General features: G+C 49.1%; 1 protein-coding gene across 6 annotated transcripts in view; it reads right to left on the minus strand.

Annotated features, from left to right (window-relative positions):
• Positions 1-24,062, minus strand: part of VAV2 (vav guanine nucleotide exchange factor 2) — a 112,349-nt gene that overhangs the window by 21,071 nt on the left and 67,216 nt on the right. For all 6 annotated transcript variants that reach the window (XR_015745387.1, XM_087943860.1, XM_087943858.1 and 3 more), the window contains 8 exons: positions 21,349-21,407; positions 17,735-17,803; positions 16,004-16,106; positions 12,884-12,982; positions 11,690-11,758; positions 11,357-11,457; positions 11,168-11,267; positions 1,648-1,743 (listed from right to left, as the gene is read on the minus strand). Coding sequence is in view for 5 of the 6 variants with exons in the window: in XM_087943860.1 (XP_087799986.1) it covers positions 1,648-1,743; positions 11,168-11,267; positions 11,357-11,457; positions 11,690-11,758; positions 12,884-12,982; positions 16,004-16,106; positions 17,735-17,803; positions 21,349-21,407 (696 nt within the window). In the remaining variant the exon portion in view is untranslated. The remainder of the gene's footprint in view (positions 1-1,647; positions 1,744-11,167; positions 11,268-11,356; positions 11,458-11,689; positions 11,759-12,883; positions 12,983-16,003; positions 16,107-17,734; positions 17,804-21,348; positions 21,408-24,062) is intronic.

Raw genomic sequence — 24,062 nt, forward strand, 5'->3', positions numbered from 1 at the left:
CATGGGCAGCCTGGGCCTGGCTCTTGGTTCTACCAACCCAACTGGAGTCGGCATTTAGGAGATGTCCCAATCTGTTATGTTGTAGGAGCCAAAACCAGATCATGCCAGACAAACATGAGTGCATTCTTTGACCAAATGACGAAGTGACCAGCAGAACGATGTCTACGTAATTTACTTGGACTTCAGTGAGGCGTTTGACAAAGCAGACCACAGCCTACTTCTTGGCAAGGTCTAAAACTGTGGGATAGACAGCATCAACACCAGATGGATTCTTAACTGGTAGACCAACGGCACTCAGCATGTAGTCCTCAATGGAGCTACATCTATCTACATGGAGAGAAGGAAGCAGTGGGGTACCCAAGGTTCTGCCTTAGGCCCAATACTCTTGATATTGATCTTCATAAATGATTTAGATCAGAGGATAGAAAGGGAAGTCATCAAATCTGCAGATGACACCAAGCTGGCAGGAATAGCCAACACTCCAGAAGATAGGCTCCAAATACAGAAGGATCTTGACAGATTTGAACACTGGGCCCTATCCAACAAAATGCATTTCAGTGGTGAGAAATGTTAAGGTTTTAACACAGGTACAGAACCTAGCTCAACAACAGTAACTCTGAGAGCAATCTAGGTGTCCTTGTGGATACCTAGTTCGGTATGAGCCAGGAGTCTGCTGCAGCTCCCATTTTCCAAAGCATCTGAAGGCAGGACAAGAAGCAACAGGTGGCAACTAATCAAATAGAGATCCAATCGAGAACTTCCTGACATTAAGAACAATCAATCAGTGGAATGGCTTCCAGAAGTTGTGGCTGCTCAATCGCTGGAGGTTTTTAAGCAAAGATTGAAGTGCCATTTGTGAGTGGTGTGGTGGCCTAGAGGTGGAGCTCTCGCCTCCAGGGGTGGGATCCAACCGGTGTAACTACCGGTTCGGTAATGCGCTGCGTGCACGTGTGTATCGTCGTCAGCTAGCTGCCTGGACAGCTGAGCAGCACTGCGCGCGGGTGCACAGCGGTTGAAAAAGCATTTTTTCCTGCTTTTTCAACCGCAGCTGTTTTCACGCAAAGCAGCTGCGGTTGAAAACACAGGAAACAGAGGTCAGGTAAGAGCCCAGACTGGTGGGTGAGCCAAAACAGCAGCAGACTTAGAACCGGTTCTATGTATGCTTTCTGTTTGCTGCTTTTCAGAGCAACCGGTTCTACAGAAGTGTACGGAACTGGTAGAATCCCACCTCTGCTCGCCTCCCAATCAGAAGGCTGTGAGTTCGGTCCTAGGTAGAGATCCAGATTCCTGTAGATCTGGGCACAATGAGAATATATCTGCTGAACAAAACTCCGTATTGGTGACAGGAAGGGCATCAGGCCATTAAACGCTCTGCTAGCTCCATTCAGTTGCCCAGACTCCATCCCAATGCAAGGGATTATGGGGTCATTAAAGGATGATGATGATTGAAGAGCCATTTGTCTGGAATGGTATAAGGTCTCCTGCTCGAGCGGGGGTGGTGGTGGTGGTGGTGGACTAGAAGACCTCCAAGACCCCTTCCAGTTCTGTAATCCTGACCTGGGATGCTCTGACTGACTGAAGCCCACCTGCCCCCTCCAGAAATGTGTCTGTGTTTTCCATCCCTCTGGAAGGTGGAAAATGACTCACTTTGAGCAGGAGGTGATACTTCAGGACTCTCTGCATCGGCACCACCAGCAGATCTTGGAGCTTGAACTTCCCCTCCTGGACCTTCAGGGTACATTCCTTGAAAGGAGAGCAGCAAAGGACAGACCTGAAGCCCACCTTTGTCTCTGACCCCACCCCCACCCCATCTCCAATGTCCGCCTGGACCAGGGGTGTCCAACTCAAGGCCTGGGGGCCGGATCCGGTCCGCAGGGTGCTTAGATCCGGCCCATGTAGCCACCCTGGAAGCAGCGAAGGGTCAGCCTGTGGGGCCTCTGCCAATGAAAACGGAGCTCGTGGGGGGCACGCAAGGCCCTCCAGGGCTCCGTTTTTGGCCATGACAGCTGCGCACTCCATTTTCGCTGGCAGAGGGCTGCCGGAGGCAGGAAAACGGAGTGTCAGGATGTCTCAGCTAGCTGTCAGGATTCCGGCAGTTACCCCCATTTAAATCATGAGTCTCCAGCCAAACTTCCAAAACTTCAAAAGGATTTATTGGGAGTTACCATGTCCGGCACTGCCTGGGTGTAGCCGACTCTGAGACGCATCATTCATGGTCACCCTTGACCCTGGTTTTTCCCCACCCCCTAGGTGTATCGTAATTCATATTCTCCAATGGGACACATCCACAGCCCAGAGTCATCAATCATGCTCTCCAGTTAGATATTTGTGTGGCAGAAACTTCAGTCACCTAGAAACTATCTTTGAAAGCATTTTGGTTTGCAAGCTGTCGCACTGCTCTCCCCTCCCTTTCTGTTGGCAACTCTAAAAAGACCATAGAAATATTTTATGAGTTGACATGGAGCCTCAACGAGTGACTTCGAGCTAGCCATGCCCACTCTTGCCAAGCCCCCGACCACCCCCACACCACCCCGGCCCGCTGAGCTCAAGCACAACCCTGGTGTGGCCCTCAATGAAATCGAGTTTGACACCCCTGGAACAGCAACCCTCTCTAGTGGTTGAGGACAGACTGTCCAAGGCCAAGCGGCCCATGTGGCCATCCTGCCCCAGGACCCACCTGACTGCAGCAGTGAGGGTCACCCTGGGCAGAAAGACCTCACCTGTGTTCCCCCCAGACCTGCGCTGTCTGCCTGCTTGGATGCCACAACCCCTGACGCCCGGGGTCCCACCCAGGCCCTGGCAGGCCACAGCTCCTAAGAAATGGACTGGCCTTTCCCCTTTCTTTGCCTTTGGCTGAGTTTCAAAACTACATTTTGCTGAACACCATATGAGAAAAGATATAAACAGAAAAGGCGGGAAAAACCCCCAAGGAGGATAAAGCAGTAGAAAAAAATAGAATCGGATGAATAAAGAAGGGGTTTTAAAAGATTTAAAGTATCCTTGGATTTTTGATATTTCATTAAGTAATTGCAGATATTCTTTTATATGCATATATTTTTATACTGCCTATTTAAAAAAACCCTAAAATGCCTCTTTGATTCTAGGCAGAATACAAATGTGAGGAGCAGCAGATTGTACAACCTGAATTGCTAAATGAAATTAAAACTGATAAATTCTCTCCATGCAATCAGAAGTCTGTTCTAATTTAAAGTCCTAATGAACTAAACCACTAAGGCTTTCTGTAGAAAGAAGCCCAAATTTGGGACAAATCCAGGTATCCGAATTGCAGGCTTTGAAATGCAATTCAATTCTGGGCCAGATTTATCTGGGACCAAGTCCGGCTGCTGTCCACTCCTGAGTTGGGCTACCGAAGAACAAGGAGCTCCTTCTTGCAGCATGATATCCGTGGTGCTCGGCAAGCAGGTTGTGGCCTGCAAATCATCAGAGCGCATCCACTGTGGGAAGCAACAAGCATGAGGGAAGCTTGTGAACCTTATTGGCAAAAGGAGTTGGCTAATTTCAAGCAGATGCTGCCCCTCATCCCCCAGTCTAAGCCAGGAAGGAGAGTCCTGTGGAAGGAGCAAAGTATGATGAGCAGGATTCAGAGCAGATCTTTGACACTAGATCAGGGGTGTCACACTCAAGGCCTGTGGGGCCGGATCCCACCTGTGGCCCACGGGCCAGCCTGGAAATAACAAAGGACCGGTCCACGAGGGGCCCCCCCTTGCCCCGTTTTGGCCAGCAGGGTGCTGCAAGAGGCGTCCGTCCTGTCTCCCCCACCCCCACCCGGCCTGCAGAGAAGAACTACAACGCCGACCCAGCCCTCTGCACTAGACGGTCAAGGAAAGGTGGAAACAGGATGAACCAGGAGCAGCTGGGATCAGTCCTGCCTCCTGCCAGCCAAACTGCTCTCATCCCCACAGCTCTCCCCGCGAGATCCTCGGTTTCCTGACCACCCCTGAAATACACCCCTGAAATGCTTCTCTGTCCCTTTGCCATTTCTGCTGTGGGTCGGGAAATGCAACACTTGGGAACTTAAGAGACACACTTTTGTCATTTAGACAGAATCCCTCTTCTGACACTGGGAATGAAACATCTTCTGTAGACAGTAGTTGCAGGATTCTACCACACATGTTTTTGATAAGACTTGATACCTTTCTTGACACGGCACCAGGCAAGATGCCCAAAATTATCTCCAGATAAGAGGGAGACTTAATCAACTGGTTCGCATTAAATTGTATTTGCCTGACGGCGCCCCCTCATAGGTATTTGGAAGGAAGGGCCGGAACAATCTGGCCAGGGAATTCCAAAGAAAAAAATCAAGTTCTTTTAAACCCCCTGTCAGAGTGTGCAGAGTGTGTCTATGTGGGACAACCCAGCAGCAAATAGAAGTAAACAGAGGTTTGTATTTAAATAGTGGTTTTATCTACAAAGAATATATACATATACGTACTTTAGTCAAACCTCAAACAAACAGCAATGAGCAATTACAGCAATGAAGCACGCATGGAGAGAGATACACACCACAACTGGGCCTCTTCTTATTACAGGCTCTTAAAGTGATATCAGCCCCCAAACCTTGCTGACTCGTTCCCAGCATTACATTATCGTAGCTGCTGGTCAGCTCTTACATCATTACCCTGACACCCTCCCAAAAGGAGAGCGGCAGAGAATGCAAAGCAGCAGCAGGTTCCCGTAACCCCCGAAGAGAACCTGGATGAGGGATCTGACCTATGACATTTGGAAGACCAAGAAGAGGCTGAGGGTGGGTGGGCCTAAGTGTGACTGTAATATGCTCAATGGAGGTTGCTGTGGATAACGAAACACCATGCGGATGTGAAGGAATGCAGAGCCTGGCCAATGTGCTGGTCTGTTGATTACTACCAGTAGAATGCGCCAAAAGTGATTTCTTTCTGGCCAACGATAAAGCCAAAAGGGTGGGCTTGTTTTCACAATTTAAGGTTTGATCTGAACATGAGACAAATTAAATGGCAGGTTGCAGTGGAAATTTGTCAGAGACAGAGACGATTTTCAAGCCGGAAGACCAACGAGCGAGTGAGGACGGTTGCCCCAGCCTGGTCTGTCCCAGAGATGGGTCAGCTTTCGAGCAGCAGGGATGGTTCTTCTATTTTCTACCTCTGAGCAGCATCATAATTGTATGAAAAGCGCACGTGCTTTCCATTGACGGATGAAGGGAACTGACATGCTACATTATAATTATGCTCTAATTAGCCACTTCTAATTCCTCGCGTGCAAATTGGTTTGCAGAGGGGATTGCAGCATTCACTCGACCGTTTCCAAGGAGCAGCTGAGCATCAATTATGACATTTAAAAAATTATGCCTTTTTTTTTTTAGTAAGAAAAAGGGATCACATAAAAGGCACTGAGTGGAATTAAGGCAAGCTGCGTCACAAGCTTTACTTGTTTGAAGATTAACATGGCAAATCTTAATAAAATTTCGAAAGAGCCCGAGCTGCAGAGATGTTGACTTATGTGGAGCCCCAAAGCCCCAGGACCACAAACCAGCAGAGTGTCTGGGCCGGTGTCTTCCATTCCGCTAGAGAACTGGAGAAAACCCTCCGGCCCTGGAAGAGACGCAGGCTTTGCCCTGACTCCCCTGATGCCCTTTGGGCTTTGCTGATTCACAAGTTCAATGGGGGAGAGACTGGAGATCCCTCTTTATTCTGAAAGTTGAGGAGAGAAGACAGAAGGCTACTGGGGGGCTGCTGGCCTAGGAATCCAGGACCAAAAATGGCATTAACCAGCCCCAGAATTGAAATAGCACGTAAGCACATTATGAAGCACATGGCCTTGTGGGATTTGGGCTTCTCAGTTTCTCTGGGGAAAGCAATTTTAAAGCAGGCAAAGTAAGTTTGGTCCTAGGTAGAGGCAGATATTTCTCTCTCTGGGCACACTAAGAATATATCTGCTGAATAAAACTCTGCACTGGCGACAGGAAGGGCATCTGGCCAGTAAACACTCGGCTCCATTCAGTTGCCCAGACTCCACCCCACAAGGGATGATGGGGTCGTTAAAAGAGGATGATGATGAAATAAATGTTAGTGGAAAGGCCCAGGTGAAGGCGCAAGACTCTGCTGAAAGAAGCATCACCGGCTGTACCAATGGGGCAAGAGCGCATGTCTGCCTGTTTGTTTATGTGTCCTATTTAAACAGCTGCCATCTCACCATCCAGGGACTCTGCTATATGGAAGAGGGGCACCTGTCAGGAAGGACAGAGAAGCCGAATGGACTACTCAGAAAGTACCGGCAGAGGAGAATATTTGTAGCCCAGGGTTGAATTGACAGCTCCTTTGTGCTCTCTGTGCCCGGTTGCACTGATGATGTTACCTAGTTTGGGTGATGAAATGTCTGCAGGAAAACCGCCAAGGGAGCACAAAGGACTACTCAGCAAGTGTGGGTGGCAGAAAGAGTGGAGGTGATGGGTAGGAACCAATTACAAGCAAGAGAGTTTGGTCTACACCCATCAAGTGCTTTTCAAGGCCATGAAGGGAAGGGCCGAGTTGCCTTTGACTCAGAACGGACAGAAGAAAAACCCTGGAATCCACATTTGGGAGCACTGGCTGCTATATGGCTTTCGTTTCTGGGCACTGCAATGAGAAAACCTCCATATCTATATGGCTTCCTTCTGCCATAAAGAGGCTAATCATGCCATGCCACATCTGAGGACCTAGCAATGGCCCTTAGATTTATCTAGTGCTTTCCAGCCCTCTCTCAGCGGTTTACAGAGTCAGCCAACAATCTGGGTCCTCATTTTACCCACCTCGGAAGGCTGGAAGGCTGAGTCAACCTTGAACCTGGTGGGATTTGAACTGCAGGCAGCGGGCAGTCAGCAGAAGTAGCCTGCACTACTGCACTCTAACCACTGCACCACCGAGGCTGATAGAAGGAAGGGTGAATGGGCCAAGAGGAAGGAGAAGAATGGCAAAGTCATGGTGGGACTGGTGAGTTGAAATCCTGAAGAGAAGACAACACATGAAGGGGAGTCTCCACGTGGTAGAAGAAAGGTGGTTGAATACGGTGAACGGTGCTGGTATAAAATAGTTTTAATAGTTTTAGCTTCTTTTTTGCCTTTAATTCCTTCAGCTCTTTTTTGCCTTTAATTCCTTCCCACTCTTTCTTCTGTGCTTGGCATAAAGTTGCTGTCAGCTCTGACTGCTTCAGCTTGGCACTTCACAGGCATCCTGCCATCAAATGAAGAAGCAGGGGAAGGATGAAAGGACAATAAAGCTTTGTGTGTACATGATAGGAAATTGGGAGCGGGGGAATGACAGGCGAGAAGGACCAGAGTAGCCGGATGCTATTTGTACCAGTATCCCATGGCCAGGCACCCGGAGAAATATGCCGCTTACCCCCAAACATCTCAGAGTTCTCCAAATATCTTGGCGAGCTCCGACTGGCTGTCGGTCGGTCACGGGGGGAGGCATGGGATGGGGGCAAACCTACTGTCAGGGTTCCCGCGATTGCCAGAATTAAATCATGAGCCTCGAACCAAGCTTCCAAAAAATTCGGAAGATTTAGGAGCAACATGCCCGGCAGTAGCCTAAACCAAGCCAACTCTGGCATACTAATTCACAGTCACCTGTAACCCTGGTTTCTCCCCTCCCCCTTGGGTGTGTCATCAATCGGATTCTCCAATGAAGGATTTTCACGGGCGGAAGATCTGGTAGCCAAGCTACAATCTTTGTAGATAAGGGTGGAATGTACTTCTGGTTTTAAATTGCAGTAATGCTCCTTCAGATTCCCCATCCCCAGCCCGTTTATGGCAACTCGAAACAGGCATAGGAATGTTTTATGAGATGACACCTACAACTTATTTTTGCACGGTAGATTTCAGAGCTGGCTTGGTTTTACTGCACCCAACATTCTTAGTATAAAAGAACCCTTTGCTTTAACCCAATGGAGTCGAAGGCTTTTCTTTCCTAAGGAATCGGACTGGGGCACCTCTGACAGTAGCTTAGCCAGAAATAGAACAGCACGTTCGGCACATGAGCCTAAATAGCACTATAAGGGAAAGATTTTAGCTGACCCACTTCTGCCCCAGTTTCTCTCTGTCTTTCGACGAAGGGAAGAATTCCGCTGCTTTGCCCAAGGTGGGGACTTCCGTCCTTTGGAAAGAGCCAGAGAGCTGCTCCTGCTCCTCAGCATTGCAAATACGGATACCAAGCAGGTGAGAGGCATTAGCAGCTCTGCTGAAAGTTCAATGCTCCTTTTTAATAGTAACTTTATGAAAAAAGTATGATTAAATATGATCAAAACTAATGAGTGGTGCAGTAGCTTGGTGGTGAAGCTCTCGCCTCATAATCAGGAGGCTGTGAGTTCAATCCTAGGTAGAGACTGGTATTTCTCTCTTTGGGCACACTGAGAATATATCTGCTGAATATATATGCTGATATATGGCAGTATTGGTGACAGGAAGGGCATCTGGCCAGTAAACACTCAGCTCCATTCAGTTGCCCAGACTCCACCCCAATGCAAGGGATTATGGGGTCATTAAGCGACAAAAAAAGCCCAATTGAAACTAATACAAAGTTTTAAAAAGTTAAAAGAGTGAAAGGTGCAGAAAAGAAAAAAAAAGGAAAAAAGAGAAAGACAAATAGAAAAGAAAGCAAAGTAATGTAAAGGGGAAAAAAAGAAATATGTAAATAAAAGGTTTCCCACTTTCATCGCAACAATAGTAAATTATCACCTTCCCTTAAAATACAGCCAATGATATCTTCTTCCCACCTCCCATGTCTTTATCTATAAACAATTCCATAAAACATCACCATGTACTGTTTTTATCTTTTATGATTGTTACCCTGGGAAAGATGGGGGGGGGGAGAATAAATTTTACAAATAAATAAATATATTTCAATCATAATGTCAGCAAAAATCCAATAGCCTAATAAATATATACACTGCTCAAAAAAATAAAGGGAACACAAAAATAAGACATCCTAGATCTGAATGAATGAAATAATTTAGCAATCCATGGAGGTCTGGATTTGGAGTTACACTCAAAATTAAAGTGGAAAAAAACACTACAGGCTGATCCAACTTTGATGTAATGTCCTTAAAACAAGTCAAAATGAGGCTCAGTAGTGTGTGTGGCCTCCACGTGCCTGTATGACCTCCCTACAATGCCTGGGCATGCTCCTGATGAAGTGGTGGATGGTCTCCTGAGGGATCTCCTCCCACACCTGGACTAAAGCATCCCCCAACTCCTGGACAGTCTGTGGTGCAACGTGGCATTGGTGGATGGAGCGAGACATGATGTCCCAGATGTGCTCAATTGGATTCAGGTCTGGGGAACGGGCGGGCCAGTCCATAGCATCAATGCCTTCGTCTTGCAGGAACTGCTGACACACTCCAGCCACATGAGGTCTAGCATTGTCTTGCATTAGGAGGAACCCAGGGCCAACTCTACCAGGTCTCACAAAGGGTCTGAGGATCTCATCTCAGTATCTAATGGCAGTCAGGCTACCTCTGGAGAGCACATGGAGGGCTGTGCGGCCCCCTAAAGAAATGCCACCCCACACCATGACTGACCCACTGCCAAACCGGTCATGCTGGAGGATGTTGCAGGCAGCAGAATGTTCTCCACAGTGTCTCCAGACCCTGTCATGTCTGTCACATGTGCTCAGTGTGCACCTGTTTTCATCTGTGAAGATCCCAGGGCGCCAGTGGAGAATTTGCCAATCTTGGTGTTCTCTGGCAAATGCCAAACATCCTGCACAGTGTTGGGCTGTAAGCACAACCCCCACCTGTGGACGTCGGGCCCTCATACCACCCTCATGGAGTCTCTTTCTGACCGTTTGAGCAGCCACATGCACATTTGTGGCCCGCTGGAGGTCATTTTGCAGAGCTCTGGCAGTGCTCCTCCTGTCCCTCCTTGCACAAAGGCAGAGGTCCTGATGCTGGGTTGTTGCCCTCCTACAGCCTCCTCCACGTCTCCTGATGTACTGGCCTGTCTCCTGGTAGCGCCTCCATGCTCTGGACACTACGCTGACAGACACAGCAAACCTTCTTGCCACAGCTCGCATTGATGTGCCATTCTGGATGAGCCACTTGTGTGGGTTGTAGACTCCGTCTCATGCTACCACTAGAGTGAAAGCACTGCCAGCATTCAAAAGTGACCAAACCATCAGCCAGAAAGCATAGGAACTGAGAAGTGGTCTGTGGTCACCGCCTGCAGAACCACTCCTTTATTGGGGATGTCTTGCTAACTGCCTCTGCTTTCCACCTGTTGTCTATTCCATTTGCACAACAGCATGTGAAATTGATTGCCAATCAGTGTTGCTACCTAAGTGGACAGTTTGATTTCACAGAAGTGTGATTGACTTGGAGTTACATTGTGTTGTTTAAGTGTTCCCTTTATTTTTTTGAGCAGTGTGTATGTATGTATGTATGTTTTCTTAAGTTTTCGGTACTTACATGTATGGTATTCAGCTTTGCTCGGGTATTTTCCCGTCATTGTAGTTGTGCTTTTAAAGTTGTAGCAACGCTTGGCAGAATTTCATCTGCCATCAGAAGCCTGATGATGGCAGATGAGATTCTGCCAAACGCTGCTACAACTTTAAAAGCACAACTACAATGAAGTGGGAAAATACCCGAGCAAAGCTGAATACCATACATACATACATACATACATACATATATATATAAATCTTCATCGAATAAATCAGCTTTATATTCATTCCTTTTACTTCTAGCAATATCTTCAGTCCCTTAAAATTATGAAATTTATATAATGCCTCAGAACATGATTTCTTTTCATTTTTTTCTTTGTCTCTTCTTATAATATTTTAAATTAATTTAATAAATTATTTTTTCCATAAACTATTATTATTTTGATGGGTTTTTTCCATTGGTTAGGCAGAGAGGATTTGATGCTTCCAGAACCACCTTGTAATTTTATTTTATTTTATTATTATTTTATTTTATTATTTTATTTTATTTATTATTTTATTTTATTTTATTTTATTTTATTTTATTTTATTTTATTTTATTTTATTTTATTTTATTTTATTTTATTTTATTTTATTTTATTTTATTTTATTTTATTTTATTTTATTTTTTATTGTTATTGTTAATATTATTTAGAGACTCTCGGCAGTTTTACAGAAAGAATGACATATAAGAAATGAAGAAAAGTGCTCTTGATTACCTCAACTTTTTGCCGTACGTCCTCTCGGTTGGCCATGAGATGATTCAGGGTAGTCTGTGCGTGCTCCATCCGGCTGCAGTACTCGCCATAGATCAAAAGCCTGCAAAGAAGCAGAGCAAGAATGGACGTGCCTCCTCTTCCCCACGAGAAGGGGACTCCCAGCCCAGCTCCCCTCCATTTCCTTCTTACCTTTCTTTGAATTCAAGAAAAACTTTGGCCAAGGTGCTTCCACCAGCCATCATGGAGACATCGATGGATCTGAGAAAGTTGAAGTGCACTTTAATAAGGTCCTGAAACAAAGAAAACATATTGGGAAATTGGGAACATATTTTAAATTTGAATCCTTGCACATTTAAAAAGAAAGTACAGCTTGTCATTACTGACCATGATTCAAAAAACCGAGTTGCTGGGGGCAGCATCCAGCATATGGCTGGTTCTCAGAGCTTGCTGTACACCAGAAGCTGCAGGCCTGCAGGGCTCAGAGCCTGACAATAAAGCCAAGTAGAACCACAGGAACGTTACCTCCAAGTTGATGAATATGGCTCCCATGTCTTGTGGAGTCAAGATCAGCCTTAATGGATTCATGTAGTTCTACAAAAGCAAAGTAAAAAATGATAAGGCAGCTGTAGCCTTCTGCTTACGAAAGTCCTTTCTACGTGCAAAAGTCTGACCTACGTGCAAAAGGCGATTCCACTCCAGGGGTCACAGTTTATCAGAGTTGGAAGGGACCTTGTAGGTCATATAGTCCAACCCCCACCCAAGCAGGAGACCCTACACCTTTCCTGACAGATGGCAGTCCAAGTCTCCTCTTGAAAGCTTCCAGTGATGAAGCTCCCACAACTTCCAAAGGCAACTTCTGTTCCACTGGTTGATTGTCCTCACTGTCAGTAAATTCCTCCTTATTTCCAGGTTGATCTGTTTCCATCCATCATTCCTTGTCTGGCCTTGGAAAACAGGCTGACCCCTTCCTTTCTGGGGCAGCCCCTCAAATACTAGAAGACTGCTATCATGTCTCCCCTGGTCCTTCTCTTCACTAGACTAGCCATGTGCAGTTCCTGCAACTGTTCATTGTATGTTTTAGCCTCCAGTCCCCTCATCATCCTGGTTGCTCTTTTCTGCCCTCTTTCTAGAGTCTCAGCATTTTTTTTATAATGTGGTGACCAAAAGTGGGTGCAGTACTCTAGGTGTGGCCTTACTCAGGCTTTATAGAGTGGTATTAGTACCTCCCTTGATCTTGGTTGTATCCCTCTGTTAATGCAGCTTAGGATTGTATTGGCTTTTTTGGCTGTCGCTGCACACGGCTGGCTCCTATTTAGCTGTTTGTCCACTAAGACTCCAAGATCCCTCTTCTCACAGTTCCTGTTAGTAAGCCTGCTTTCATGTGTACTTTTGGCTTTTCTTACCTAAGTGTAAGACTTTATACTTAGGCAAGAAAAACCTGGGCGCATGCTGAGACTCCTCTCCAGAGAAGAGTGCGCTTATGCACTCCAGGGGGCGTGCATAAGCGCACCAACGTGCCTACCGTCCCTGTCCTATTGTTTCTCTTATTCTTCTTTTATTTTTCTTATATGTACCCATTTCATGTATTCACAACTATGTATACACTTATACTTATCTTGTAAACAATTGGCAAATAAAATAGAATAAATAAATAAATAAATAAAATAGAAAGAGGAGTCAATGCTGCCTGACCTTTCCAAGGAGCCCCCCACTCACCTTCTCGATCTCCTCCAGTGTCTTGTAGTACTTGGCTTCTGTTTCTTGGATTTCTAACAAACAGCAGTTCCTCTTGTCATCTTCTGTCATGCCCATTTTCTATAGGAAGCAGCACAAAAAATTGGCACCCAAAGCCGCCCAGGGCGGGATGGGCCAAGGATGCCCAGCTCTGAGCTGGCTCTGGGGATGGTGGGCAGGGACGGTTCCCACCCGCCTGCAGATGCGGCCCTGGGATGGAGAGGAAGGGCCGCCCGATGGGCTTCCCCATCTGCACCCCTGAAACACTGGCGGAGGGGGGTCAGGTCGTGGTGCTGGGCCGGATATCGAGTTGAAGGATCTCCCTGAACCTTGGACGGCATCTTTCTTCCAAAGCAGCAAAGACACAGCGAGGCAGGGGAGATCTGGATGGATGGATCTCCATTAGAAGAGCAGGGGGAAGAGAGGAGCTGCTGTCAAATGACTTTCTACTGAAAGAGTGAGGGATTAGATGCCCCAACAGCACGAGGCCAGGCTGGAGAAGGGCTCCATCCCAACTCGGGCCAGGCCTGAGTCTGAGGCCTAAGAGACAGACCCTGCCTGCCTGCTTGACATCCTGTGGCATCTCCCTGCTTGCGGCCTTCATGACGGGGGAGGCGCCTATGAGAAGGCCAAGCCGTATTGTCCCTCCTTGGAAAAGAATCAGCTGTGGCCTCTCAGACCAACGCTGGACCATCCGCCTGGGGCTGAAGCCACCTGAGTTGAGGGCGGCCATAATGAAACGCCGAGGAAGGCGAGAAGGATCAGCCGAGATCCAAACCCATCCTCCACTGTCAGGAGGAAGGGGAGGGGAAATCAGGTGTTTATTTATCCACCACAGAGCAAGCTGTGCCTTCAGCACCTACTACCAGAAGGGTGATTTCCACCATCCCCCCACCAACCCCAGTCAAATCCTTCCAGGCCGGCTGTCGAAAGATGAGGAGGGACCTTGGAGAACAGGTGGATTCACCAATGACCAAAGCAGTGCTCCAAAATGTTCAGTAGAGGCCAATGCTTCTGCTGCTGGCCCTGTCTCTCTGTAGCATGTAGCTATGATATTGTGTGAAGAAGGGGGGAGAACAGACAGAAGGAGGCCCACACAAAAGGCCGATTCCAATTCAGCACATCAGAAATGGTTCTCACGGCAACTACCAATAACATCTGGGAGGCAACTAGAGAAAAATTTCAAATAACCCTTCCAAGAGGGTGAAATTGACCAGGAGACACCCTGGCACCTCCCAGCACCCTTAATTCTTGGGGCAGAAGCTCCCCGGGCATGTGGGGCTGCATTCATGTTGGGCCCAGAGCCCCTAAGTGGCACTATTTCTAGCATCCAAAGACCCTGGAAGGGGAGAGGGACCCCTCTTCGCTTACAGCGAGAAACTTACCTGCATATATCTGATCTGAAGCATGCATAGATAACAAGCACAGTGAAGCATGGTTACGTTTGACATCATAAATGCCCGCATAACTTCCCCCTTATTCCCCACCCCCCAATATTGAAGGAAGTGTAAGAGGTCACTGTGAAATGCAAGAAAATCTCCCTGCTCTTGCTAAGTAAGCCTCGTTCGCTGCACACCTCCCAGGAACTGGGGGGGCACCTCAGACTCCGCCTTAAGCGAAGGAGCTCTTGGGCAAACCTTTGGAAGGTGCTTCTCCACCACTGCCGGCTAGAAGGTCTTGGAGGATTCTGCCTCTCCAAGAAGCCCCTGCAACCCCCTCCTTTGAAGCTAAGTGAGCAATGTCCCCTAAGGGGCCATTTTTTCAAGGGGCAACTGGACTTTCTGGTTTTTCTTGGAAGATGTTTTGCTTCTCGTTCCAGAAGCTTCTTCAGCTCTGACTGGATGAGAGGAGAGGACCTCTGGTTTGAAAGAGGGGTCCAAGTGGCCATCTATGTCCAAACTGAACAGCCCTCCCTCAACAGAGGGGGAGGGATAAGACTCAGTCCTTTCAACAGTTCCAAGAAGGCTCCACACCTATTTGCTCCACTCGGGTGACCCTGAGGACACAGATAAACCTCCAGGTGGCCTCAATGACCCTCTAAAAGGATGCAAATGACCAGCTGTCTGCAAGGAGTATAAATCCTTCCCTTCCCCACCATCCAGTCAGAGCTGAAGAAGCTTCTGGGATGAGAAGTAAAACGTCTTCAAAGAAAAACCAGAAAGTCCAGTTGCCTCTTGAAAAAAAGCACCTTTGGGACAGCCAGGAGAATCTCCATAGGCACTGAGTGGTTTGGAGAACAAGGATTTCCTCGGTCCCGCCCTCCTCAAAGACCTGGTTCCCCACCCGTTGGGGGCAGCCTCTTTGGTGCTGCTTTTGGGCCCACCGGCCCTTCAACCTGGCGAGGTCCCAGGGCAAGAGAAAAACTCCAGCTGCTCAACTCCTGGAGCTGACAGGGAGCACCGTCTGAGTTCATCTGATATGGCGGGTCTGTTTCTCCTCCAGGGCACAAATTCCCTCCAGTGGCCTGAAGGAGGGAGGGCTCCCTTTGTGGCCGATGGGCAGCTTTGGCTTTCCAGTGCTCCTTCTCCACGCCCTTTCCTGCCTATTCTCACACTTCTTCCAGGGCCATGAAGACACGAAACTTCATTCCTGCCCCCAGTTTTAGAAAGTTTTGCCACAGGAGCTTTGGATCTCTTTCATTCTCGGCAGACCTGAGGTCCCAGGTGCATAAAATAAAACGAATCTTACTCCTCTTGCAAATAATTTGGTTAGTGGAGCCACTGATTATCCCTGTGGTCTCCGCTCCCCGGAAGGCAAAGTGACAATGCATCAAACCCTGTGATCTGGTTCCTATTTTATGCCTTCTCCACAAATTCAGCTTCTTGCAATATTTTCTCTCTCTCTGCCACAGTAATTCCACCTCCTTGGAGGCACCGTCAGCAATAAGGGCTGTTCAGAAGATGGGGAGAGGGCACTGGGCAGGAAGTTGGAGAACCAACTTGACTCTTGGATGGGGAATCAAGACTGAAGAAGGCCCAAGGATCCCCTCCCTTCCCTAGCCTGCCCCCAACTTCTAAAAGGGGGTGGGGGTCTCCAAAAGGGAGGGAGGCCAAAGGAGCCTGACTCTTCCCTCCCCCCTCCAGCCAGTCCCAGGTTCCTCACCATGGGCTGCTGCACCTCCACTTTGATGATGTCTTCGTAGATGTCGTCGCCTTCATCTTCACACGGGACGCAATCGTAAATGTCCTCTCCCAAATCGTGCTCGCTAGAATAAAAGGCAGAGGCTTCCACGTCAGGGCCAGGGAGGGGAGGGGGGAACCCCTTAGCTCCTGGCCTCCGGCCCTGGTGGGAGCTGGGCGTGTGTGTCTCAGAAAGGAGCCGCTCCAGCCAGGCCTCAAGGCTAGAGAATGGACTCTCTTTCTGCCTCTGGCCAAAGAGAGATGGCCACTCGGTTGGGCAGCCTCCCTGGTTGACAGAAAGAGGCTTCTTGCTTTTACTTTTTCTGCAATCCCGAGATTTTAATGCGCGCCCGGGGCCAGAGGGGGGGCAGGCAGCATCTTATTCCCCTGTAAGGCTCCTGTTTAGAATGCTGGGGTTTCTGACGGTGGGAAAACCGTAACTGAAGAATGAATCTGCCTGCTTTTACCACCAATTGTGCCTTGACTAGTTTCTGATCTATCTTTTACTCAACCCCGCTTTGTAATTATGGTTTAAATCTATGGCCATCTGGTATTATATTCATCTGCTGTTTTTCTATGATTTGTTATTAATTTGCCATTAATATTTAATAGATGCTAAAGCGATTTTCCTTTCTTGGTGCTGTCCTGATTTATGGGCCATTCTCTCACCAGAGCAGCAACAATGAAGAAAGAGAGCAAGCTGCCTTTAAATGCGTATCCGTGACAACAAAAGATGAACCAGAATGCAAGTCTCAAACATACATTTTGGCCAGAAAATGGGTGTGGCAAAGTCCAGTGGCTGGCTGACAAAGAGATTGGTCAGCCCAAAGTAAACAGCACTAATCTTTTAAAGGGCAGAGCGGTTGATCCCCTACTTAATACTGGCGTGAAATAAATCTCCTCGAAGTACAGTAGCAGAGGAGTCTAAATATTAAATAGAATCATCGTTGTCTTTTGATGACCCCTTGCATTGGGGCGGAGTCTGGGCAACTTAAGGGAGCTGAGTGTTTACTGACCGGATGCCCTTCCTGTTGCCAGTGCAGAATTACATTCAGCAGATATATTCTCAATGTGCCCAAAGAGAGAAATATCTGCCTCTACCTAGGATCGAACTCAAAGCCTCCTGATTGTGAGGCAAGAGCTCCACCTCTAGGCCACCACACCACGCAAGCCTAAATGTTAAATAAAATCTCTGTGATAAAATCCTTTTATGTTATATAATGTACCTTTTATAATATTGCCTGTTTAAACTCTCTTCCAGACGGACAACACAACACAACTGCTAGAAACAGAGGAGCCCTCCGAGGTCCACAGTTGCCCGTGCAGCAGCCAGGAAAGGGGAGGGCTGGGGACATTCCTGCCCTCTTGAGAAGAGGGGCAACCCAGCTGCTGACCAAGCAAGGCCCCCCAAGGCTGCTGGCTTCCCCTAGCAGGCAGGCCAGGCCCCCTTACTCAGCCCCACTCGCCAAGGAGCTTTTCCCGTCATCTGCCGAGAGCCAAGCTGACCTGCGCAAGGAAGGAGCCATGGCAAAGTCTCTGCCCTGCGCAGTGCCGCCCAGGACTGCCAGCTGGCCCTGGGGACCCACGCCAAGGGACCTCTGGGGACAGGGCCAGAGAGAGAAGACCTCCCAAGAGAGTCCACGCAACCACTTTACAGAAGGACACCTGGCCCCGAACCCCTAACCCTCCAGGTCACCCTCACAAGGACACTTACTCCGCCAGTTCTTCCAAGCTGCGGTAGACATCATCCTCATTTTCGGTGGTCTCCTCTGAAGGGAAGGGCCTGGAGGAAAGAGGACAAGTGAGTCAGTCACATCAATACAGGTGGTGCTTTCATTGGCAGATTACGTCCCTTGCCTTTTCAGGTTTCACCCTCAGTGCACTGCCCCCTTTTCTGCTGTGAGATGGGCAGTTATAGGTTCAACCTGTTGTGGTCCACCGGCAGTCGGTGCAGACGGCAGCGGAATTGGACAGTGGGGAAGAACAGGGACCAGTCTGGGAGTCTGGGGAGGACTCGGACGAGGGTCCTGCACCTGATACAGAGATGGGGCCAGGGCCATCTGGGAGTGGGGTGCTGACTCCGGAGCCTCCAGAGTCTGGCAGCAGCGAGGCAGAGGACCCAAGGGAGCCTGTTCCCAATGTGCATGTGCGCAGAGCTGCTAGAAGGCAAGAGCAGCTAAGACAAAAGGGGTGACTCGGGAGTAAGGCTTGGAAGTGATTGGCCCCTCCCATAAGGTATAAAGGAAGTGCAAAGGTAGGAAATCCTTTGCAGGAAGCAAGGTCATTCGCTCTGATCGGTTTGGACTCTGAAAGCTCCATGGTGAATTTGTTCTCTGTTTGGTTTTGGAAAGACTAATTGGGACTTTAGTCGTTGGCAGCACTTCAAATCAAATAAGGTGCGTTCTTATCGAAGAACACTGGCAGACGTCCCTGGGACTAATTATAACCGGTTAAAACTCATTCCAGGTTGTGAATGATGATAATACACAGCCATTGAACTAAAATAAGAGTTTTGGGTTTTATGTGTGTTTATTGGTGTCTCGGGAAGCCTTGGTCAGAACACAACCAACCAACCAACCAAGGTCCCTGCAAAGAGACTCCTCTGATGGAGAAAGGCACCAACCCTCCCTCCCCTCCAGAAATGAGGGCACAAGTGCTCAAGATGCCTCTGGATGTGGATTCTGCTTCTGTTCTGTCCACGTAAAGACCCACTTTCCTTCCATGCCAAGGAGGACAAACAAGAATGCAGAAGCGCACAGGTTCTTTCCTAGCTTCCAACAACAAGCATCTCTTCCCTGCTTCTTGCCGGACACCCAAACCTTCCCTCAGGGAGAGCGTAGAGGCTGGGCAGCTGCTGCTTTGCCTGGGTCCTGGACGGAGCAGAGCCGGACTCCTGGGCTTCAAGGGGGCTTTGGAGCCTTGGTCTCTGCAAAATCCCAAGAGGCCAGTATCCTGAGCTCTGCAGATGCTTCACCCTCCCCCAGCTTTTGGCCAACAGGGCAGGAGACATTGTTCAGCCCTATTTAAATCTTTCTTGTGGATATGGATGACAAATAGGGGGCTCTGGTCCCTCTCTCAATGCTTGGGGTCCTGAAGACCACGTCTGGTAGAGATGACTGTATCCTAGCAACTTTTGCTTCTTTGAGAAGACTCCTGCCCAGAAGCAGCCACAGAGCAGCTTCTTGGACAGAAACCAGGCAGGGCAGTTCAGGAGAGAGATTGGCAGAGAGAGGAGGAGGAGTCAAGAGAGCAACCAGCTTAGTCTCTATGCAGTCAGTCCCAAGAGAACAAAGCCCACCACGCCCTCAAATGCTTTAAACCTTACCTCATTTGACATGCTAGTTTAAGAAGATTCCTTTGCATTGGCTGAGCAACAAACCAGTAATTTTGACCAACAACTGACCTGCTAAGGGACTGAGGTTAGAACTGAATTTTGGGCTGATCTATGAAACTTAATGTATTGTCTGTAGGGAACATAACTTTATGTAAATGCAGACTCAATGATCCAGGCCAAAAGTATCTCAAAAGATGAAATGATGGCAACGGGACCAACATTTATTAAAATTGATTTCATTTGGCCTGGATGATGGGAGCCTTGGTTTACAGGTTGCCTTTTATTTTGGGAGAAACTCCCTGCAGTCTGCATGGCAAGTTGTTCACTCCAATGACTCTCTGCCTACCCAAATTTTGACTGAAGAAGTTACTTGGATGAGTAACGAAACGCCTCCGTTTTAATAAAAATCCAGTTAACTTTTTTACTGGCATAAACTTATATTCTTTCCGCTTCTGTTGCAAGAGGAGACTCATCGAGTTGGAAAGAATCCGGAAGCCCTGTCCCCCCCCCCCAGTCCACCTGGGCAGGAATCCTCCTCAGGCTGCCCCTGCCAACAGGGGAGCCCCATGACTCCAGGAGCCAGCTGGGCCCTTGCACAGGAGCCCCTCCCTCCCTGAGTTGGGATCTCCCCAGGTAAGGCCTCCACCCGTTCTTGTTCTCTACTTAAGCAGAGAATAACCCACCTCCTCTTCAAGGACCAGATGACACAACCACACCTGCCTTCAAGTTTTCCGCCTTTAGGCTACACACACACACACACACACACTGCCTTTTCAGTTCGTTTCATGCTCTCTTACAATAAACGCCTCCTCAGAGGCAGCCAACCGAGTCCCTTTCCAAGAAGCCTCCGTGCTGCAAAGGCCTGGCCAATGGGAGGCATTTTCTTTTTCTTTCTCGCCTTTTCCCCATGAAGATGTTTGCATCTTTGCAGCCCGTGAGACTTCTCTGAAAGCAAGCCTATTTCTCAGCGGCCTCCTTCAGAGGTTGGACCTGCCTACACTCACAATTCACTGCTAGAAGTGAATCTGTGCCGAGGCTTGCAAAGTTGCACCTTCAGGGCTATCCGCTGTCCCCCCAAAAGCAGACAAGCCCTTAGAAGGGAGCAAAGGGGAGCAGGAAACTCTGAGTGCTCTGAGGCCGCCTCAGGGACATCTGAGCACATCTGGGCATTGGCAGACCAGATATCCTGGACAGAGCATGAGAGAGAGGAACCACCTAAATAGATGGGAGTTGAAGGTTAAGGAAGTCATAGATCACCAAGAAATTGAGGCATGCAATGGAAAATCGATTTTGTAACATCTGTTTAAATGAAATGTCATCTCCTTGCATTAACTGAATTATAAATAATAGCATTAGCCCTTAGACTTATATGCCGCTTCACAGTGATTTTACGGCCCTCTCTAAGTGGTTTCCAGAGCCAGCCTCTTTCCCCCAACAATCTGGGTCCTCATTTTACCCACCCCGGAAAGACGGAAGGCTGAGTCAACCTTGAACTGGTGGGATTCGAACTGCCAAATTGCTGGCAGCTGGCAGGCAGCAGAAGCAGCCTGCAGTACTGCATTCTAACCACTGCGCCACCAGGGCTCTTATATTAAATAATGACATGTTAATGATTTTGTTATCCCAAATCCTGATCCATGCAGGACAAGGGTCTCTTCCCGGAAGGAATGGGCTGCAATTTTCCATGGTGGTCCAGCATGGGTTGGGCCATAAATGTTTTTTGATCTCCAGTGCAGGGCTGAGATGAGGGGGGGAGGGGTGGACCAAAATCACCCCCAGCCTCAGGAAGGACAGGAGCCTTGGTCTCCCTGCTCCCAAACCCAGCAGCTTCATCATTCATGGTTGGATAATTCAACTGTAACACATTTTGAAGGAGATGTTTGCAATCCTCAAATAAGCCTCCCTTTAAAGCAAAACATTAATTTATTTGTTGCAAAAAACCAGTTTTTCATTAAAAAGGAATCTCAAAGTGGAGTAAGAGGCGGTTGTTCTACCTGATTCCCTTGTTCTGGGCAATGCTGTGGTGGGAAAGCCTGGAAACCGCTGAGATGACCTGGTTGAAAAAAGAGAAAGTTCAAGGTCAGCATTTACAACCTGCTCTTTATCCAAAGGCACCTGAGGTGAGGCCTGAAGCACTTCATTTCACCTGCAAAGGACGTAGCCACTGTCTCTTGCCTGGATGACCCTCTGCCCTGAGGCTGCCACGGTCTTCATGCCACAGAGCAGGACCTCAGCCTACACGGCCGGGACAGTGGCGCCTCCTGCCCCAGTTAAACATGCAGCAGACACCTGGCTAAAAAGGGACATTGAACTTGGACTACAATCCCCATCATTAGCATCACCCAGCCAACCATGGCTTGCCTCACCACAGAAGTTGGTTGGTCTTTTAATGACCCTGTATACCCTTGCATCAGGGTGGAGTCAGGGCAACTGAATGGAGCTGAGTATTTACTGGCCAGATGCCCTTCCTGTCACCAGTACAGAGTTATTTTTCAGCAGACATAATCTCAAACATGTGGAGAGAGAGAAATATCTGCCTCTACCTAGGATCAAACTCACAGTCTCCTGATTGTGAGGTGAGAGCACCACCTCTAGGCCACTGCACAGGTTGGTAATGCCCCAAAACTCTCCCTAGCTACAGGCTGCGGTGTAATTCAACCAGAGGGAAGGAGAGAGGGAAGGGAGAAGAGGGGAAGGAGGGGAGGGGAGGAAGGAGAGAGGGAGGGAGGGGAGGGATTTCACCATGGGATCCATAAGGAAACACTGGGGAGCCTCCCCCCTCCCGACACGCAGGGAGAGAATTAATATTCAGAGGCTAATCCGCATTTGGAACCCGGCCACTGAAGAAGCCATTTCCTGCCTGGCAGCTTCTCAGGGCAGCTGGAGGCCTGGGCATGCATGGCTGGCCAAGCTCAGCGCACAGTAGCTGCCAGCAAGGCTCCTCTGAGTTGATAGACCCAGAAAAGCGCGGGAGAACATTAAGTATGCATGGAATAGTCCGAGGCTGCGGTGGCTTGGCCAGAGGGGGATCCCGGTGGAGCCCCATTCGGAGCCAAAGAGCCGCTCCCCTTGGGGTCACCATCCCTGGGCCATCTAGCCAGCTGTATCAAGGGAAGCGCTTCGCACCCAGACACTGAAGGCGGCGGCATTTTTGCCCCCACCCTCTTCAAAGTACCCAACCAGTTCCAGGAAGCGTGTGTGTGCGTGCTCTGTCTTGGGCCATGAGACACTGAAGTGGCCGGTGAACAGGGCCACCTGCCAAAGGGTGTCCGGCTTCTCCTGGTCTCCCCTGGGCCTCTTGTCTGACCAGCATTTGCTGGCTGAGCCCTTAAGTTGCCCATCCTGGTTCCTCTGACTCTCCCCCCCCCCAAGTTCTTCCTCTAGTGGCTTCCCAGGAGGAGCCTTACAACCAGAATCCCCCCAGTGAGGTTTGGGAGCAGCAAGTCAGAGGAGATCCAGGGCAGGAGGGAGGGAGAGGGGGAAGGAGGGAGAAAGGGAGGGAGGAAGGGAGGGAGAGGGAGGGAGGGAGGGATGGAAGGAGGGGGAAAGGAGGGAGGGAAGGAGAGAGGGAGGAAGATGGGGATGAGAAGGGAGGGAAGGAGGGTGGGAGCAAGAAAGGGAGGAAGGAAGGAGGGAAGGGAGGGAAGAAAATAGGAATGAGAAGGAAGGAAGGAGGGAGGGAGGGAGGGAGGGAGGGAGGGAGGGAGGGAGGGAAGAAGGATGGGAGGCAGGGAGGGAAGGAGGGAGGAAGGAAGGATGGGAGGCAGGGGAGGGGAGGGAAGAAGGGAGGGAGGAAGATAGGAATGAGAAGGAAGGAGGGAGGCAGGGAGGGAAGAAGGGAGGGAGGAAGATAGGAATGAGAAGGAAGGAAGAAGGGAGGGAGGGAAGAAGGATGGGAGGCAGGGAGGGAAGAAGGGAGGGAGGAAGATAGGAATGAGAAGGAAGGAAGGATGGAAGGGAGGGAGGGAGGGAAGGAGGGAGGAAGGATGGGAGGCAGGGAGGGAAGAAGGGAGGGAGAAAGATGGGAATGCGAAGGAGGGAAGGAGGGTGGTAGGGAGGGAAGGAGGGCGGGAGGGAGGAAGGATGGAAGGGAAGGAGAAAGAGAGGGAGAAAGAAAGATGGGAACAGGAAGGAAGGAAGGAAGGAAGGAAGGAAGGAAGGAAGGAAGGAAGGAAGGAAGGAAGGAAGGAAGGAAGGAAGGAAGGAAGGATTTCCATACAGCCTCCAATATTGGAAAGGCCCCCTTGAGAGCAAAGGATACCCCAGTGGCCCCCAGTCACGAGGATCCTCCACCCAGCCACCCTTCCGGACAGCCTCCTTTGGCTGCCTTGAGCATCCCTCTCTCTGGGGAGGAAAATGGCTGGGGAGCTTGCTGCCCCCCCCCCCCTTTGGTTCCTTGGGAATCTAACTGTGGGGCAGCCGGGGGTGGGGCTCTGCAGGAACCTCCCCCTAACAGGCTCTCCCTATTTCAATTTCATCTCCAAACAGATGTTTCAAGGGTGGGGGGGGGATTTCTTCAATGGGAATCATTCTTAAACGTACAACACAGACTTTTGGATCAGATAGGCATCTCTGGAATATTCCGGATGCATTAATAAAATGGCTGCCATGAAGCAGGCATGGCCTTTAACAAAACACCCGTCTTCTAGGAGACAAACTGCTCTCCTCAGGGAGCAATTCTGCAGCCCCACCCCAGTGAAAAGTAGGG

This window comes from Notechis scutatus, chromosome 15, assembly GCF_049901735.1.
Source record: "Notechis scutatus isolate UNSWTSFEM ecotype Mainland chromosome 15, rNotScu1.2, whole genome shotgun sequence".
In the NCBI taxonomy this organism is placed as follows: domain Eukaryota; kingdom Metazoa; phylum Chordata; class Lepidosauria; order Squamata; family Elapidae; genus Notechis; species Notechis scutatus.